Source organism: Ascaphus truei, chromosome 7 (assembly GCF_040206685.1).
Source record: "Ascaphus truei isolate aAscTru1 chromosome 7, aAscTru1.hap1, whole genome shotgun sequence".
Classification (NCBI taxonomy): Eukaryota; Metazoa; Chordata; class Amphibia; order Anura; family Ascaphidae; genus Ascaphus; species Ascaphus truei.
This window is the reverse complement of record NC_134489.1, coordinates 82,798,271-82,819,375: the sequence shown is the minus strand read 5'-3', so window position 1 is coordinate 82,819,375 and position 21,105 is coordinate 82,798,271. Positions and strand designations below refer to the sequence as shown.

At 38.7% G+C, this 21,105-nt stretch overlaps 1 protein-coding gene across 2 annotated transcripts in view; it reads right to left on the bottom strand.

Annotated features, from left to right (window-relative positions):
• The window catches only part of DPP4 (dipeptidyl peptidase 4), a 91,831-nt gene that overhangs the window by 11,610 nt on the left and 59,116 nt on the right, over window positions 1–21,105 (bottom strand). For both annotated transcript variants that reach the window (XM_075609244.1, XM_075609243.1), the window contains 8 exons: window positions 14,025–14,129; window positions 13,502–13,569; window positions 13,102–13,149; window positions 11,746–11,870; window positions 11,414–11,461; window positions 10,459–10,557; window positions 8,764–8,833; window positions 557–751 (listed from right to left, as the gene is read on the bottom strand). In XM_075609244.1, the coding sequence (XP_075465359.1) occupies window positions 557–751; window positions 8,764–8,833; window positions 10,459–10,557; window positions 11,414–11,461; window positions 11,746–11,870; window positions 13,102–13,149; window positions 13,502–13,569; window positions 14,025–14,129 (758 nt within the window). The remainder of the gene's footprint in view (window positions 1–556; window positions 752–8,763; window positions 8,834–10,458; window positions 10,558–11,413; window positions 11,462–11,745; window positions 11,871–13,101; window positions 13,150–13,501; window positions 13,570–14,024; window positions 14,130–21,105) is intronic.

Sequence of the window (21,105 nt, the reverse complement as noted above, 5' to 3'; positions counted from 1 at the left end):
TGAGTGATCTGAAGTACATCAGATCGCTCGGTTGTGGAGGAGAGCGCTGGAAGGGGCTCCATCGTGCACACAGTGCGCGTACTGGGGCCATAGCCTAAGTGATACTGTATGTTAGGAGACTTACAGAGACAGCAGGCAGAGGAGTAAATACAGTAGTTGGTTGTGCTTTACTATGATGGTTGGTAAGTGTGACTGTGGGTGTGGGGCAGTAGCCATGAGTCCAGGCTCTTGAAATGCTTCATTCAGGTGTGTTTTTTTGTTTAGGTGGGGTGAGAAGGTGCTTGGCATATACTGGGTGTGAGGCAGCTCTGCAGGTAAGGGAAAGGAAACAGTCAGAAACTTTGTAGAGGGTAGGGGATTTAGAACTTGATGGGAAACCCGGAGAGGGATTTAACGAGAAGATGAGCGGGGACTGTTCTGGAACAAAGTGAAATGTTTCTAGCTGCATAGATTGAATAGATTGCAAAGGATAAAGTGGGGCAGGGAGGCCTGTTAGTAGTCTTCCCTTCTAACAGTGTAAAATAGTAAGTCTTCCTGTGTATAAATTTGTGCTCACCTGGCTGCAGTGATTTGATCTTCAACTTCATATGTTCCTAGTCTACGATATATTGCATGCATGATTTTATCACCTTGATATCCACTTCCCCGGCCATCGAAGCTGGCTACTATAATATTTTCTGTGCTGGCAAGATATGTAGCCCAATTTAGTCGAAAAACTTGATCAACTTTCTGACTGCAAGGTCCCCCATACCTGTAGAATTTAAAGTGTTGGTTAGTTCATTGAGTTAGTTGATTTTATAAAGGATTTTGTATCATAGCATATTTAAGGCTATTTCACAGTCATTTGTAGTTTACATTGTTTTTGTGCGATTACACCCATCCTTATTACATTATATATTATACTCATTGCATTACATTCCCTACTCTCACCCCTTCCTAAACCTTCCTGCAGTCTCTCGAAAACCCTCCAAAGTCAGCCACATGACCAATCCAAACACCTCCACTGTCCCCACTGTCAGAGCATCACCATGCCACTGACAAGAATACATACAGAGACCTGACCCCAACCCCTGCCCACCAACCAAGCAAGCTCTCAATGCACCTAACCAATAAACCGTCCATAATGTTCCCACCCCTGCCCACAACAAAGACATCTTAACAGTGACTATGCCCATCACATAAAATGTTCCATATGTAACCCCACTATTGTTTTACTAAATAATATACAGCGCCCTGGATAACGGCGCTATATAAATGTTGATATAAATAAATCCTTTGTCAGACTATAAGAGACAAGAAAAATAAACATTTCTAGTGCTTCTCTAACTTAAAAATAATCAAATAAAAATACAGTGATATAATTAGAACTATAAATGCACACGTGACATATACTTAGATAATAAAATAAGCTAAAAGCACAAAACAACCTGTAACCATAAGGGTTACTACAGCTAATGAGATGCAGCAACAAGATAAGCACCTGGTGCAGCACTAAAGTTCCACCCTTCCCATAATGCAAGCCTATGAGTACAAAAAGTTCCAAACATAGTGTGCTACTTAGTGGTGCAACATGTTAAAGACTGAGCAAGGACAAAACAAAACGGAAAGTTACATAGTACATGGGGTTGAAAAAAGACATACGTCCATCAAGTTCAACCTATGCTAAATTTAGACAGATATTTATCCTATATTTGTACTTACAGTATATTGATAAGGAGGAAGGCAAACAAAAAACCCCAAGAAAAAAATCATCTAATGATACAGTATCTCATAAGGGAAAAATAAATTCCTTCCTGACTAAATATTGTCAATCAGATTACTCAGTGGATTAACCTCCTTCCCATGTTTTCTTATTTGGTATATCCCTGTATACCTTTCCAAAAAGATGTCCGCCTTTTTTTTGAAGATATCTATTGTATCTGCCATCACAGTCTCCAAGAGTAATACATTCCACATTTGAACTGCCCTTACTGTAAAGAACCCTTTGTTTGTTGCTGGTGAAATGCCCTTTCCTCCAACCTTAAGGGAAGACCCTGTGCCATTTGTACTGCCTTTGGGATTAGACTCTCTCTAGTTCTATAATGTATTTTCTAAGGAGAGATGTCCAAAATTGTACTCCATATACAAGGTATGGTCTTACTAATGCTTTATAAAGGAACATCCTTATGTTTACTTCCATTCCATCCATTGCCCGTTTAATGCAAGGTAAGATCCTGTTTGCCTTTGCAGCTACTGCATGACTGTGGGCACTATAGCGAAGCCTGCTGTCTACAGGCACTCCTAAATCCTTACCCATCACGGATCCTCCTAATATATCCCCATTTCATTTGTAAGTCGCCTGTTTATTCTTGTTTCCCACATGCATAACCTTACATGTATCTGTATTAAACCTCATCTGCTATTTACCTGCCCAAGTTTCCAGTCTATCCAAGTCCTTCGGGAAAGAAATTACACCCTGGTCAGATTCTACTACCTTACACAATTTAGTGTCACCAGCAAAATTGGAAACTTTGTTCTCTATGCCAACCTCAAGGTCATTAATAAACAAGTTAAAAAGCAGGAATCCCGGTACCGATCCTTGAGGTACTCCACTCACAACTTTAGGCAAACCTGAAAACATTCATGAAAAGTTCTTTTAGGCAAGGTAAAATCTCCAGAATCATGGGTCCCGGCACTCCTACTCGTGTCACGCAGAGCCGGTTTCCTAGACTTGATCGAGTTGAAGACATGGCTTCCACTTAGTCCCGGTCAGCATATCTCCCATGCTGCGTTCCTGATCTCTCCATCTCCTGCAACTCATCCACGCCGCATATGCATGTGCACTCACTGCTTCAGAGCCTCCTTCTCGGAACGTATGCTATGAGGACATGAGTGTGGCACTGGGATTGCTCTCCAGTCAGACCTGTAATTTCCCAATCCATTGCATTTCGCCAATCAAGTTGTCTTCATCAGGGGTTCATGCCGGAGTCTTCCTCACATATTTATTGTCTCAATACTAATAGGGAGCTCCTCACTCTCTGTGAATATCCTGACTCTAAATAGTTAGACCTACTAACAAGTGTATGTTATCAGTGTAACAAAGATATAACGTTTATTCCAACACATTAAAGTACAAATCAACTAAAATATACAGATTAAAAATGACATAAATGGTGTGATATTAATACATTACAATTTCATATAGCATCTCTGTAGCTCTACAATGTTGCCTAATAGCAGTGTTTGACAATGTGATGATGCCTCTATCCAGACATAACGGTTGTATCTGTATATCTTAATATCATACTTCAACATATAATGAATCCTATTATTGTTGAGTTAAAATTACCTCCAGAGTATACTATCAATACTCATATCAGATGTAAACACTATAACTATAATTACTAAAAACATGGAATACAGTTTAAGTCAATCTTAGTGTTAATGCCATAGGAAACAAATGTCTCAATAGTGTATTAACACAGACTAGGATAGTAATACCAATAGTACATATTGGATATCATAGAAAACAGCCTAAGTCTGTATCAACAAATATCTCATAGATAGTTCAAAGATGAACACAATAATACTAATAATACATATAGACTATAAAAAAACCAGCCCTAATCTATATCAATATTCATGCCACAGGGAACAAGGGGCTTCATAGTGTGGAGCCACTGGATTTCTGTGATAATTTGTTTAATTTATTGCCTCCTCGACAGTTGGAATCTATTTTATCTATACCAGAGAATGATAAACCTTTCTAATTCTGTTTAATTTTAAATGTTTTGATAAGCTATGCCATTCTAGCTCCTTCTTTATACAGTATTTCTAACCTTACCTGACCTTCAATAATCTACTAGTTCTACTAATATACTGGAGTCCGCACGGGCACGCCAGCATACAGTATATACTACAAAACTACTACTGCAAGAGATGAACTTCTTTACTTAAAATTATTTTTGTATTACATTGGATTTGAATGATTTCTTGTTATCTGAAACATATCTACAAATAGAGTAGATTAGACAATTTTTGCATTTGTAAATCCAGTATCTTATACAAGCCACTTGTTATTTACCTCTCTTGCAACAGTAGGGCCAAGAGTTGATTCAAATTAGATGCCCTTTTAAAGACTAGCCACGGAAAAGGGGTTAATGTTTTACTTAGAATGGATACCCTAACAGAATACCTAATGCTTGCCCATTATGTTCTTTATTGAACCACGAGCACAAGGGCACTGTGTTACAAATGGTATAATGTCATTATATGTTTCTTTAACCTTATGTTTCTTCTCCACAGAAATAAGATCAGATATTTTCATAACGTTTACTTTCTTATACACCTTCTCTATATTTACCTTCTTATATTTCCTGTCCATACAGTTTTTCTTTGTCAACTTTTGAAAATCCACATCTTCTATGCAGTTCTTTCTAATGCTTTGAAATTAGCCAACTGGAATGCTTGCTATCCACTTGTTATAGTGGTGGCTATCAGCTAAAAGATAATTATTCTTGACCACTTAAAAAAAAGGTTTTTGTCTTAATTCTTTATTCTTGATCAACACAAATATTAAAATCAAAGAACTCTACAGAAGTAGTACTGCAACAAGTTGTAAACACCAGCATGAAGTTGTTGGTATTTAAATATGTGATAAATTCATGCAAGGAACATATGTCCCCCCTACAAATAAAAAAGATGTTGTCTATAAAGTGAACCCATAGCCCCACGCTTGCCCCGAATGGGATGCCATTCCATATGAGAATCCTCCCACTTTCCAAAGAAGAGATTCGCATAACTTGGGGGAAACCTGGTGCCCATAGCCATCCCACAAAATTGTAAATAATATTTTTCTCCAAACCAAAAATAGTTGTGCTCTGAAATCTGATCAGCTTCAAAATTTTGATCTTCCATAAAAAAATATTTAATAGCCTCACATCCAGCCTCGTGCTATGCATGCGTATAGAGACTGTATGTCACAAGTGACTAAAATAAAGTCAGGTTTTCCACTCAATAGTCCAATATATTAAGAATGTGTCCTATCTCTTCGATATAATTCAAACTTTAGGACATACAGTATAGTTTAAAGAAATAGTCAAGATAGTGTGACAAATTTGCTGTTAAAGAGTCTACCTTCCCTTGTCTTCCCCTTCCCATGTCTGTTATTTGTTTTGTGTCATAGAAGGTTGCATATGCATGGGGTCGGTGTCACAGATATTATGATGGGGAAAACAGTTTACATATATTTTTACATGAAGTGGCTCCATGTTTTGTCAACAAAAACTCAATAAACTTGAAAAAAAAAAGAGTCTATGCTGGCTCTACCAGGATAGGTCTACCAGGGGGATATAAAGGGTCCTTTTGGGGGGTGGTAGAATACTAGTAATCTAGGATTCTCAATTAGTAAAAAAAAATCATACTCCTTCTGCTTGATAATTCACATAGTATAACTTTCTTATATTCTCTCACTGACTCATTAATTAAGACTTTATAGGTTCTCTCATCAGATAATCTAAATGCTTCCTTATCACGCTTTGATTTAACATGAACATCCCCCCTTTTATTCAGCATCCTTCAACTATTTAATTGCTTCTTTTTTTTAACGCAAATTGATTTTTTTTAAGACTTTGTGTCTTGCAATTTTTCAAAATCATATTAAAAAAAGTTCCCTTTTTAATGACTAGGACAATATTTACACTTGAATGGTGAATGCATGATCTCATTAGGAATTTTTCCTTTAAATTATTCCATGTACTGTACTATACCAGATACCGCTTCTAGGCCTGTCTTGAAAAAGTATCTCTTTAATGTGAGCCTACATACAGTATATATTTGTTAAGGTCTATATACAGACCAAATTGGTCTATTTTATTGACTGGCGTGAAAGATAATCCTTTTATTAGAATACTATTCTGATCCTTGGTTAATATTTCTGTACTTAATGTGAAAATACAGATGTCTCATCTGTGTAAATTCCCTTTTTTTCTACTCCCTCTATTGCTCTTCGATTCTTTTCCTCCTGAGAGAAGAGGCTATTCTGATTTTTTTCTCTCCCAATTGTGTGTACCTGTTTTCTGTTCTCACTTACTGTCAGGTTGCCTTTGTCTAAAAAAAAAAAAAAACTCTGTCTACCTTTTAAAAATTATCATTAGCCATATTCTTCCCCTTGTTCCATTCTTTGTTAGACAGATCATCTCTCTCCCAAGTGTGTGCAGGGAGATTTTCAGGATTTTAAACAGCAATTGAAGAGGTGCTCCCTAATTAAGGTTCAGACTATAAACATGGGAGAGGAAGACTCAGACATTTCCATGATGAAGCCAACTTGATTGGTGAAACGTGTAGGATTGCGAAAGTACAGGTCTGTCCGGAGAGCGATCCCAGTGCCTTACACACGTCATCCTAGCATACTTTCCAAGTAGGAGGCTCTGAAGCACTGAGTTCGCATGCGTATGCTATGTGAACATGTGCCAGGAGATGGAGAGATCAGGAACACAGGTTGGGGGGAAACTGAGGAAGTCGAATCTGCAGCTTGACCAAGTCCAGGAATCTGCTCTGAGTGACCTGAGTAAGAGCGCCTGAACCTGCGATTCTGGAGATTTTGCCTTGCCTAGAACGTACAATTATGTGTATTTGTCCTTGTTTGGTCTGTTACATGTTGCATCACTGAGCAGTGCACTATGTTTGGAACTCATAAGAGATGAGGAACTCCTGAAGGTGTAGAAGTGACACAACAAGACAAGCACAGTGGGTAACATGCTGAACCAAGGGAGCACAGGGTAACAGTGAAAATAATGGATATGTGTACACCGGATTAAGAATATAATAGGCAATGAGGCAACCTGAGCTTGGTCAGTGCAGGGACTGGACAAGTTTAAAACCAATCAGACAGTTACAGAATGAGTAAACAGCAAGGTAAGGAGGGCCCAGCCCCAAGGAGCTTACAAACTATAAGGAATGGTAAGTGGAAACATGAGGTACAGGTGGGCACATTAAATGAACATAGGTTATACATTCATTTTACAGACATTTCATGGACAGTTAGAGATAAATGATTATGGGACTTGTAACAGAGCATTTCTAACATCACCGAATGGTAGCAAATGGCTGACACCCTTTGGCCACCCTGGGGGAGACTCATGTGCAGGAGTATCGCTATAGCCCTGTCAGCCTGGGCAAAGCCAAGGGATCACGCTCCCACCCTGTTGGTGTTCCATCTCCATCCATGGAGATGATGGTATGCGGCGGCGGGCTGCTAGAGTGAAGCAGAAGAGCAGCCAGCAGAGGAGTTAGGAGTTGCATGGAGGCAGTGCCGGACAGCCGGAGAGGAGCGCACACCAGCGGTCCGAGCCAGAAGTCTTTCTTACTTCTGGTGGGAATGCTGCTACAGCGCACTCCTCCCTGACCGTCCTGCTCTGCCTCTGTGCAACTCCTTACTCCTCTGCCAGCTGCTGTTCTGCTTAACGCTGGCGGCCCGCCGCCGCATACCATCATCTCCCCCCACCTGCCTTGATTACCACCCTGTCTCACAGGTAGGCATGGAGGAGGGGGAGAGTCGGAAAGCTGGAGGATGGGAAGAGAGTTGGAGGAGGGGGAACGAACTGGAGGAGGGGGAGAGCGCTTATAAGGGGGCACTGAAAATGTTTTTGCCCGGGGGCCTGCTCATGTCTAGCTATACCACTGCTCATGTGGTCTCCTATCATCAAAGAAGTCCTGAGGTGAAGTGATAGCAGCTGGAAGCAAACAGACCCTCCCAGCAAAGGTGGAGGGGGGTGGGCGGGGGGTTGGGGTGGAGGAGGAGGAGACGATCTCCAGGTTTTTTAAGCTGGCCCTGTCCTTTCTTGATAAAATTAACTCTGTCTATGCTTACTTAGTGGACAGGAGCAGTGAAAGGGGAAGAATGGGAAACATCTATGAGCACTTGTTCTTGCTATAGCAATGAGAACAGAATGACTGTACTTGCATTGTTACAACTCCACATGACAAATGCTTTATCTTTCCAATTATAATATTGTTCTTTTTAATATCATTGAAAGTGCATCAAATTTCAGCACTCACTAATGATGAATAATTCATTTCCCCAACCTGGTTAAAGTTGTGATCTCTTAATAAAAACAGACAATAAAGGACAAACAGCTAATTGTTGTTTATAGGGAGGTCTCTTCCAGGTCAGTGTAATACAGATCCACATTTCAATTTTCTCTATACAGTAGCAGTAGTTCTTTACCTTTTTGAACCTACGGACCCCTAGATTCTTTGTGGCTTCTAATAGTGGTTTGTAGAACTTAAATATCATTGGAGTTTTCATTTTTTTAAAAAAAAATGTTCTGGTTCCATTTGAGGCAGTTCTAAAAAAATAAAAAATTTCACTGACCACATGGACCTGCTCGGGTCCGTGGACCACAGGTTAAGAACCTCTGCCCTACAGCATCATCAGTGTTGATGCTGAATAAACTTAACACACCAGGTTTAAAAAGGCATCTTAGTAGTCAGTAAGGAGCATTACTTTGCACCGGTGAGATGGGGAGTGGAGTGAACCACAACTGATGTGATAATGGAAGAAGATTAAAGAGAGCAGAATGGGAAAGCAATTGTTGCAACGGAGTAAAATCCAACTATGATTAGCACAACAAAGTATTACATTATAAACAAACATTTTAAAAAGAAAACACTCCCTACAAGTTCTAGTAATATCAAACATGTCCACAACTATGTCAAAACTTACATAGCAAAAACGTATTTCAGCCACATACATCAGCAACATATTTAGTAAAGTCTACTTACACATCAATAAGCAAAGGGTACTTCTTTGATCTATCAAAGTGCGGGGGCAAGGTCAGCTGATACCACAAATCTGAAACCAAAGTTAATATCATGTGAATGAAAAGTGACGTAGAAAATATATCAAATTCTAGATTATTATTTTTCCATAGGAAATTCCTCTTAAATAAAATTAGAAAAATAAGAGATACACTTTTCTAACATATAATAATAAACTTTATTTCAAATAACGATTTTTTTCCAATGGGACACAAAGCGCTTCACAATTATAGTATAGTGCACGGTACTGGGCCTGTAATTCAGGAAGCACGGGGTCCCCGAGGCTGAAATCAATGCGGTTCATCTCAGGAGACCCCCTGCTCCCGCACACTATTAATAAAAATTACATTAATGCAGCTTCATTACCATAGTGGCTAGCCGCTACGGTAATTAATTATTTTTTTTATTGTTATGTGTGTTTTGATACTAGTGTACTAGTGTACTAGCAGCAGGTCTCCTGAACTGAACCGCATTGGTTTCAGCCTCGGGACCCCTACTTTATGATATACTTGCCCCGTTATGGGGTGCAAGTATCCCCCTGCATGATTTCAATCCCCCTGTCACATGACGAGGGAGATTTAAAAGCACAGGGGATACCGGCACCCTATAACGGGGCCTGTATCTTATGAAGTAGGGGGTCCCGAGGCTGAAACCAATGTGGTTCAGCTCAGGAGACCCCTGCACATGTACACTATTATTAAAATTAATATTTATACTGTACGATCGCCTGTAAGAGCCTTGCATGAAGACGCAGCGTCTCCATGCAGCTCTTACAGGCTGCTTTAGAAGTTATAGCACGATAGCAGGGGAAAACAACAGGTTGCACGATAGTGCATTTTTGTGATCAGACTTAAAAAAATGCCCTTCACTTCTTAGTGAATCCTGCATTTGGCTTCATTTCTTAAAGCACGATTACAAAAATCAGAATCTTACGCAACAGCACTGATTTTATCACTGCTAGTGAATCGCCCCCAGTGTCTTCACCCATTGAGACACTTCTTCTTGAATATTAATTATTACAACACATTTGAATATGAATTATTACAACACATATTTGTGACAACTTGGAATACTAATAATTAATTCCCAGTAATTTGAAAAATATTATTTTTGCTGTTTGATTGACAGGAATTTTCATCGTCCATGTCAGCATCAGCTCATGCATGCACTTTTCACCCATTTACTTTTTCATTTAGTGATTTGAGAAGTACTTCTATGAACGGTCACTCCAAACGGATGTGTCAATTTGTAAGTCTAAAGATTTAATTTATTTTTTATGCCATAAAAGACTAACCACGGGGAATCTGAACTGAACATATCTTGTTAACAGATAAGAAAAGTTATTAACCAATTTATTATATTGGACGTTAAAGCAAGCAAAAAAAATGTTTTATATGAAATGTACTACACAGAAGCATGATACATAAACACCATTTTTATGTTGCGCTCTTCTGAAAACGGTCCATTCGTTTTTCAAACAAGACCCCAAATGAAACCTTAAGTCTCACAAAAAATAAATGTGTTATAATAAAAAATAAACTGTGATCATTAAATGGAAGCCTTTTGCACTCTGAAGATCCCGTAGGAATCTGCAAGCTGAGACTTTCATATGTGAAGTGTTTTGTTTGATCATACTGTGTGGTTCAAAATGAAACTTACCAAACCCTTCGACAAGAAAAGTGTTATTTTCTTTTGTGGGCATCTGAATATCAGTCAGCAGCGTTTCTAAACCTGCGTTATCTTCCAGAATCTTGAGTTCTACCCCCAAAAAAGATGGATGTGAATAATCATATGTTTGAGTTTAACACAATATACATTTATAAGATATATCTAATTTCACAAGTCGAATTTATATAGCCAATAAACGTTATTAATTAAGCCATCTTACAATGAAATAAAAGTCAGAAAACAAATGATTAAAAAGAGAAGAGTTGAGATTAAAGCGGTTTACTTGGACCCAGTACTAGGCAGTTTTCTGCCATAAGACACTTTCTGGCACTTGAAGACACCTTACTGTACATCCTTTTGACATGAAGCACATTAAAGCAGCAACCCTATCCATCTGTGTATTGTTTATATTTAATTACATATACTGAAGGGGGAACCTTGGAGCTGATCCATGATCCCCCGAACGTTGGGAATACCCCACTTTGCGAGTTTTTGACACTTAAAAAAAATGACAAATATGGAAGACTGGTCACCAATAAAAGTGGCAATGTAATGCTTTCTACTGACCGCCCTGCGACAAAGCTATTTTTTGCCAGGGAGGAAATATTCTTGGGAAGTGGGAGTTCCTGAGGATGGAGAGGGACCACAGGTTAGCTCTGGCCAACCCCCCCCCCCCCCCCCCCAGTTCAGCTGATTAAAAAGACCTGCTGCTTTAGCTGGCTGCGTGGCATTAATAAAACATGCTTCATACTTGAACCCCAAATGTTTTAGAAACAATGGAAAGTTATTGTAATTTTGTAAATAAATTGCGGCTCCTACATAGTCCAGAGCAATATAATGACATTTAGTAAATACCTGCAAAATGCCACATACATTAAAAATGCCCATTATTATTGCGCAGAACTGCTCATCATTCATTATCATACAACAATTTAAGGATCGTTACCTTTATCATCACTGCTGTTGTGTAGAGTAAAAATGGGTATTCCTGGACCTGTTAAAGAAAAAGATAAACTATGAGCTTAGTCAAAAAAATGAACTAATCCGATGTATCCTAATTAAATAATATAGTGTAACCTAATCATCTCTGGTTTTCAGAGCAGTGACACATCTGTACATACTGTACCAATAACAACTATCCTGATTATCTTGCTATCAAAAACACTGTAATCCTTGCATAACACTAGGCATTACTAAATGGCCTCTGGTGATGTCATGCTATGAAACATGTCACGTGTGTCATGTCAATTATTACTGATTACATAAATTCATACTCACCATAGCAATTCAGCAAATAATACTTAGAATCTTTGCTAAAGTATGTAGAAAAATGCTGACATCTTTCCGGGCGCAAGTTGCAGGTAACACATTGAGCATTATTTGCCCTGGCATCCAGTTGTATCCTATTGAACGAGGCATGGGTTTTAATGAAACATATTATTGTTATTACATTACTGTAACATATGGCACATCTATTGTATTCATTTGATAAGACAATACTGTAGTGACTATCGGACAGCAGATTTTTGATAAATTGATAGTGACTTCATGTCACCAATATACTGTATACCAATGGGGTGTCTTCATTTTGAATGGACTCTTTTACATAAAGTAATGTACTGTACTAGAACCAGTAAATCAGTTTAAAGTCAGGTGTTTACGGGTTGAAGATGCAGTATTGGACATGGAATTATTTGGACATTTGCCCTGAAATATTTGTGGATGAAATAAAAGTGACTATGTTATATGTGTTCACTGTGCTTTACAGCATTAGACAAACATATTAGAGGCATAATAATAAAATACAGGGAAGAGAAAACGAACACAGAAAACATTATTATCCTTTTTCCGAGTGACATACAGAGACAATAGGGGTAAATATAAGCACACCACGGTTAATATAGTACAACAATTGTTAGTTTATGTTTTTTTGATGAGTGTTATATGCTTTCCCAGCTATTGAATAGACTGGCGTTCGTAAGAGCTCTAGTGCATTATCCCTGACCCTTTAACCCCACGCAGCTCATTCAAAACAATGACTGCTGCTCCCTCTGGGGCTTTATGACTCCCAGCAACTCGCTAACGAGTGCAATAACGTCTGCTACATCTGTACAAGTAGAGAATATTTGAACAGGAAAAAAAACACCAGATACTATAAGTACTGTACAGTAGTAAGTTAAATGGTTTCATGTGGTAGACGAGTTATCCATGAGAACCATCGAGGTGCTGAAAATAATGCATATACAGATTAACATGAATCTGTGGTCTTCTTCCCACGACGTCCCCTGTTTTTAAGAAAAGGAAACATTTCTCCTGCCATAGCTTTTCTTATTTCATCCTGGGCCTTTAGACTCATCACAGCTCGCAATCTCTGTAATGTTTGCAATTAACGTAGTGTGTTAGGCAACTGAGGTCAATTGGGCAGCACTCCTAAACTTGGTGTGAACGTGTCGCTTGTTGTAGTTGGAATACTTAAGGGTATTCATATAATTAGAAGTCTATCAAAGTTTATTTGCAACTTGTATTTTGTCTTGTGGTTTTTTTTTTTACAGCACTGGCCTTTGTAAATAAAATACTGTAAAGCATGTGAATGGTTTCAATATTTGTCATTTACTGCTAGAAATAAAATCTTACTTATAAAGTTGTCTTCGTCCTGGGAATCCTTGATTGCTTATATAGTACCTACAACACAGATACAACTTTGTGTTATCTTTCTCAGTTTTTCCATGGATATATACAGAAAATGGACAGCGAATATGCGGAAAACCCCTTGCACATATGCAACAGTTTAGAAACCAGAAGCTCTTTGTTACAAGCTTCTCTAATTACTTGCCACAGAATAAGAATTCTGTCAAATACAATATTTGTAGCAAATTTGACACCGATTTCTTAGTTTATCATCAGCTTAAACTAGTCGGGCAGTAGAAAGGCAAGATCAAGGAAAAGCAGCTGGATATATCAATTTGAATCCTAAAGTGACCAAGATATACCATGGAACAAACGCAAGATCGTGTTTGACAAGCATTGTACTCACAGAAAGCTGCTGGTTACAGTAGCTATGGTGATCACTTCCCAGTTTCCATTGGTTATCGGAACTGGAATCTTCGGAAACAAGAAAATAAGAAATGGGAAAAGTATTATGGTTTCAGAAAGCCACCTACGGAGGCCGCATTATAATAAAGTTATACTTATGTTTGTACAATTCCAAAGTGCATGGAAACAGTTTCAGGCGAGGAGAATCCGACTTGTGCAGCCAACACACCATAGACAATCAATTTCTTCAAAGTGCAGGTCTCCTCTAAGACAGAGATAAACATTAAAACTCTACTCACAAGTTCATAATGAAGTTCTCTATTTAATGTGACATCCAAGAACCGTGGAAAGACAATGTTTCACCTGATGAAAGGTCCATATGGGACCTGAAACGTTGTCTTTCCGCTGTTCTTGGCGGTCACATTAAATGGAGAACTTCATTATGAACGTGCGAGTAGAGCGCTACTTTGTATCTCTGTCTTAGAGGAGACCTGTAATTTGAATAAATATTTTTCTATACTTACATTTGTTCCATTAAAGTAATGAATGTGGTTGTAGCCGTCTTTGTTGCTGATAATCTTGTAATACCCAGAGCTGTCCGATATGAAGGACGGATCAGAAGGCTGAAACTACAATGAAATAAGTCAATCGCTATGTACTTGTATGTATGGGAGTTTGCAATATAACTTTGTTTGACAATTTACTTTATATATATATCTTAACTCAGTATTATGGCTGGCCCATCCTTTAGCTTCTTTGCATACCCAGTTAATCAACCCCACACTGATGAGACCCATTAAGGTCGAAACAGCTGTCTGTGGGTGGTTTTCTGGGTATGCACCTTAACCCTGGCTGTGCTCAAATCTGTGACCATGCAGCAAGCTTAAGCCTATAGGGAACCATGTTAAAAATGGTTTTTGAAGCAAAAAGTGGCACTGTGTGCTCATTTGCATGTCATTTCCCAGAATCCCTTGCTGCAGTGGAAGTGCTGTGTGCTGGGTGATAATGGGGAAATGCGGGGTTGCAGACCTGCCTAAGACATGCAGATGAGCATACAGTTGTATTTACATTTGTATATATATATATATATATATATATATATATATATATATATATATATATATGAAAAGGGAAGAGAGAGCGCATACCCAAAGCGTAAAATAGTCAATTTTAATGAGGGGAAGGGAGGGAAGGGGTTAAGAAATGCGCTTACAAGAAAGCAGTAAAATCAAGCATTGTGTGAATAATCACCACCATCCGGTTTGTATCTGCAGTATCCTGGGGCAGTCCCGATCGTGCAGCAATAGGATCAGTGTCCAAACAGATGTCCAGGGCTGGTGTATTCCATATACACGTGTAGGGTCCTGGAAAGATGGCTCCTCGTGGATCAAGCCTTTGCAGCAGTCGCGCGGTTCAATCAGTTCCGGCGCGCGGTGATGACGTCAATGCCCATGCGTCTAACGTGATGACGCTCCCTGACGCGTTTCGTCACTCACGGGTGACTTTCTCAAAGGGAAGTATAGAGAAGGGGGAGGTCCAGTACTTTATATGCTCTCCAATTATCTAGATCACTGGGAGTCTCCCCTTCTCAGCTGTATATACGCTTGGTGCTAGTTGATATTTGTTAGATGCACACAATGCATATTAAAAACCTTTGAGTTGAAGGAGTAAAGAAAAAATCTTATTCAAACAACAATTAATTAGATGAAAAAAAGGCACATAGTATTCATATGGGGAGTCAACCTTCACATAACATGACAAAGTATACATCAATAATTGATAAACCTGTCATACAAATATCGTGAAAGATAGACATGCAAGGAATGCATATTTTTTACAAATCGTGCATGTATATGGTCCACTCAGCTGACATGACCATTCAAAATATAAAAGGTATCTCCCTGTATAATTACATATAAAAATACAAATTGCATACAATTTAACAATACCAAATTGTGTTGAAAAACATATAAATGTAATTCCAATAATTAAACAGAATCAAATGAAAGACACAGTAAGAAAGCATTATTACCAGATATTGAACCCTATAAGGAGGGCAATTTCCCATATTAACATATGCCTAACAACTTAAGCACAGTGCATATATTTATTCAAGTCTATAGGCCAGGGCAAAGCAAGGTCTCAAGAGGGGGTGAACTGGGATATGAATGTAGTAAGTGAAATATTATGTGCTTGTAGATAAGTGTATGAGTGTAAATATAGAAAGTTATCAATTACTACTATATTAAAAATCAATTACATTACTACCAATATGTGAATAATTCTAGTGGTGATGGAACTAAGTCCAAGTGTGACTATATTTGTGCGTGAATAATTGTAATAAAAACTATATAATAAAAATAATTAATGTATAGTGATATTTAATATGTACTATGTGTGTGACCATACACCAAAAAGTGAATATAGTGTAAGCTAAACTAAAATAATGTGGTCCCAGCTCCGGTACAGGAGAGGGTGTGAGGGGGGGGGGGGGGGGGGGGGAAATGGGAAAGGGGGAAGGGGGGGAAAAGGGGAAGGATTGGAGAGGAATGGGATAGATGGTTGGGAAGGGAGGGATCTAGGATATCCCAAGGAGAGATCCAGACAAAAGATAGTGGAGGGCAGAGGAAGTCTAGCAGGAAGATGCGTCCAAGCATCATTTTACAAAGGTACTCACATCCAAGCATTCATTAAGTCCACCCGGGCTTAAAGTGCCCAATCGGTGGATCCAAAAAGTTTCCCGCCTACATAGAGTTTTAAACCGATCACCGCCTAGGGTATTTGGTGAGATGGTCTCAATTCCCATTACTCGCATAGTTTTAGGGTCTTGTTGGTGGAATGTTTTTATAATGCCTGGACAAACTATGGTTGTTGAGACCCTTAATCACATTTCTCCTGTGTTCCAAAAAACGCGTTCCAAGAGTCCTAGTAGTACGTCCAACATATTTTAAATTACACCCGCACTGGATGATATATACGACGTACGTACTAAGACAGTTAATGGAACTTTTAATTGCATGAGTGGCCCTTGTATTAGAGGAACTAACCTGAGTCTGGCTAAGGAGATGCCTACAAGTGATACATCGGCTGCGACCGCATAGGTGGTTGCCTGGTGGACCCTTTTGGACCTTATCAATGGTGGAAGTGGACGAGGACCTTAATCTAGTGGGGGCTAGAATGCTTTTAATGCTTCTAGCCTTTCTGTATGTCACAGTAGCCCTATCGGGTAAAATGGGTCCCAAATGGGGGTCACACTTAAGAACTGACCAGTGGTTATTCAAGATCCTATTTATGGCTCATATTAGGGACACGCTCCATGTCATTGATTCCATCTCCGAGATTAGGTGGAAACCAACCTATCTATGGGCCACTTGTGATGTTACATCACTGTACACCTGCATTGAACATGACAGGGGGATAGAAGCAATTAAGTATTGGTTGGACAGGGATTTATCATTTCCGGAAAAACACAAACAATTTATTTTACAATGTATTCACTTTATCCTCACACACAATTATTTTTTATTTGAAGGTGATTTTCATTTACAAATCTGTGGAACGGCCATGGGTACGAGATTCGCCCCTAGCTATGCCAACCTCTTTATGGGGTATTGGGAGGAATCCTCCGTTTGGCAGAACATCTTGCTTGGGGCGGGTCTCGTATACTATGGCCGTTTCATAGATGATATTATTATCATTTGGGATGGAGAAACATCGGTGTTAAATAGTATTTTGAGCTCCTTCGATGACAATCTGCTAGGATTAAAGTTCACATTTGACATCAGTAAATCATCCACTGTCTTTCTGGACCTGGCTCTTAGTACAGACACAGATTTGAATATTATCATCACCACACACTTCAAATCTGTGTCTGTAAATAGCTATGTCCATGCGTCCAGTAACCATCACAAACAATGGCTCAACAACATTCCCTTGGGGCAGTTCCACAGACTACGTAGGAACTGCACTAGGGATATGGATTTCAAGAACCAGTCTGCATCATTAGGAACAAAGTTCCTCTCTAAAGGGTATGATCCAGTACTGATTTCCGACTCTTTTGACAAGGTGAGTGCATCTGACAGATCTACCTTACTGAATCAGTCTAAAAAGAAAAATCATAAGGGGACTCGTCTCGGTTACGATTCACCAACAGCACATTCAGGGATGGAGGCATCGACATCAAGGTTCGTTACTGATTATAATCAGTCATTTAAAGCCATAAATAGGATCTTGAATAACCACTGGTCAGTTCTTAAGTGTGACCCCCTTTTGGCACCCATTTTACCCGATAGGGCTACTGTGACATACAGAAAGGCTAGAAGCATTAAAAGCATTCTAGCCCCCACTAGATTAAGGTCCTCGTCCACTTCCACCATTGATAAGGTCCAAAAGGGTCCACCAGGCAACCACCTATGCGGTCGCAGCCGATGTATCACTTGTAGGCATCTCCTTAGCCAGACTCAGGTTAGTTCCTCTAATACAAGGGCCACTCATGCAATTAAAAGTTCCATTAACTGTCTTAGTACGTACGTCGTATATATCATCCAGTGCGGGTGTAATTTAAAATATGTTGGACGTACTACTAGGACTCTTGGAACGCGTTTTTTGGAACACAGGAGAAATGTGATTAAGGGTCTCAACAACCATAGTTTGTCCAGGCATTATAAAACATTCCACCAACAAGACCCTAAAACTATGCGAGTAATGGGAATTGAGACCATCTCACCAAATACCCTAGGCGGTGATCGGTTTAAAACTCTATGTAGGCGGGAAACTTTTTGGATCCACCGATTGGGCACTTTAAGCCCGGGTGGACTTAATGAATGCTTGGATGTGAGTACCTTTGTAAAATGATGCTTGGACGCCTCTTCCTGCTAGACTTCCTCTGCCCTCCACTATCTTTTGTCTGGATCTCTCCTTGGGATATCCTAGATCCCTCCCTTCCCAACCATCTATCCCATTCCTCTCCAATCCTTCCCCTTTTCCCCCCCTTCCCCCTTTCCCATTTCCCCCCCCCCCCCCCCCCCCCTCACACCCTCTCCTGTACCGGAGCTGGGACCACATTATTTTAGTTTAGCTTACACTATATTCACTTTTTGGTGTATGGTCACACACATAGTACATATTAAATATCACTATACATTAATTATTTTTATTATATAGTTTTTATTACAATTATTCACGCACAAATATAGTCACACTTGGACTTAGTTCCATCACCACTAGAATTATTCACATATTGGTAGTAATGTAATTGATTTTTAATATAGTAGTAATTGATAACTTTCTATATTTACACTCATACACTTATCTACAAGCACATAATATTTCACTTACTACATTCATATCCCAGTTCACCCCCTCTTGAGACCTTGCTTTGCCCTGGCCTATAGACTTGAATAAATATATGCACTGTGCTTAAGTTGTTAGGCATATGTTAATATGGGAAATTGCCCTCCTTATAGGGTTCAATATCTGGTAATAATGCTTTCTTACTGTGTCTTTCATTTGATTCTGTTTAATTATTGGAATTACATTTATATGTTTTTCAACACAATTTGGTATTGTTAAATTGTATGCAATTTGTATTTTTATATGTAATTATACAGGGAGATACCTTTTATATTTTGAATGGTCATGTCAGCTGAGTGGACCATATACATGCACGATTTGTAAAAAATATGCATTCCTTGCATGTCTATCTTTCACGATATTTGTATGACAGGTTTATCAATTATTGATGTATACTTTGTCATGTTATGTGAAGGTTGACTCCCCATATGAATACTATGTGCCTTTTTTTCATCTAATTAATTGTTGTTTGAATAAGATTTTTTCTTTACTCCTTCAACTCAAAGGTTTTTAATATGCATTGTGTGCATCTAACAAATATCAACTAGCACCAAGCGTATATACAGCTGAGAAGGGGAGACTCCCAGTGATCTAGATAATTGGAGAGCATATAAAGTACTGGACCTCCCCCTTCTCTATACTTCCCTTTGAGAAAGTCACCCGTGAGTGACGAAACGCGTCAGGGAGCGTCATCACGTTAGACGCATGGGCATTGACGTCATCACCGCGCGCCGGAACTGATTGAACCGCGCGACTGCTGCAAAGGCTTGATCCACGAGGAGCCATCTTTCCAGGACCCTACACGTGTATATGGAATACACCAGCCCTGGACATCTGTTTGGACACTGATCCTATTGCTGCACGATCGGGACTGCCCCAGGATACTGCAGATACAAACCGGATGGTGGTGATTATTCACACAATGCTTGATTTTACTGCTTTCTTGTAAGCGCATTTCTTAACCCCCTCCCTTCCCCTCATTAAAATTGACTATTTTACGCTATGGGTATGCGCTCTCTCTTCCCTTTTCTTCTATAGATGCCCTGTGGACGTGGTTCGTCCACTTTGGAGAGCAGCAGGAGACCCTTCATACCAGGATCCATATCATTATTGGACTATCTGAGGACTGGTGTTCATACTCTCTTTTTTCTTTTGGCTTTATCTTTTATTTTTTCTTAATACTATTAATAGATCATGTGTTTTTGGTTATAGGTCTATTTAATATCTGTGTTAGGATAATCCAATTATTTTATTGTTTAAGTGTATAGATTAATAATAGTTTTTGCACAGTTGGTGTATAGGATATATATTTATTTGCCTAGTTAACCTTAGCATAGGCGCTGCTTTCCTTCCCCCTTTTTTTATATATATATATATATATATATATATATATATAGATAAAGATATAGATGTATATATCATAAGTAAGTTGTCAAACAAACAATATAGGGTTGCAGACCTGTCTAAGACATGCAGATGAACATACAGTAATATTTCCATTATATATGTATACATATGTATACATGTATATATACATGTATATATACGTATATATACATATATATATATACATATATACATATATATATATATATATATATATATATACACATCTATATATATATATATATATATATATATATATATATATATATATATATATATATATATACACACACACACTCATCAAGACATGCATCTTATCCTGTTGTCCCATAAAAATAACATGACACATTGATGCTAAAGGGGTAATTCACTAAAATGTGATAGTGCCATTAATTTGAATAGGAGATTTTGTGCGGTAGTGCTGAATTCTTAACTCCAGTCCTCAAGAACCCCCAACATGTCAGGTTGAGAACCCCTCTTCATGAATTACTTCCCAAGAGACAAAAGTCAGCCATTAAACTTTATGTAAAATCTACAGAGTATTTGAAAGATAAATACATTAAAAGAGTGTTCGCCACAGTTACAGAATGTTTTTTTTTTTTTTAAATTACATTTAATTAACGTATTGGGGTACAGAAAGGAAAAAAGGGTAGAGAAAGCTGTTAATCATTACAATATATCGACAGTTGTCTTTTATCACCGGGAACTTAACCCAACGAATATTCGTAGTCATAGTATTACACGGAAATTATATAGGTCAACCATTCAGGGGAGGGAGGGCGGAGGGGACATCCGTGAGGGATAGAACACAACAACTAACGAGGGGAAAGGGCGGGGGTTAAAAGGGAACATTTTCACGCTATTCTT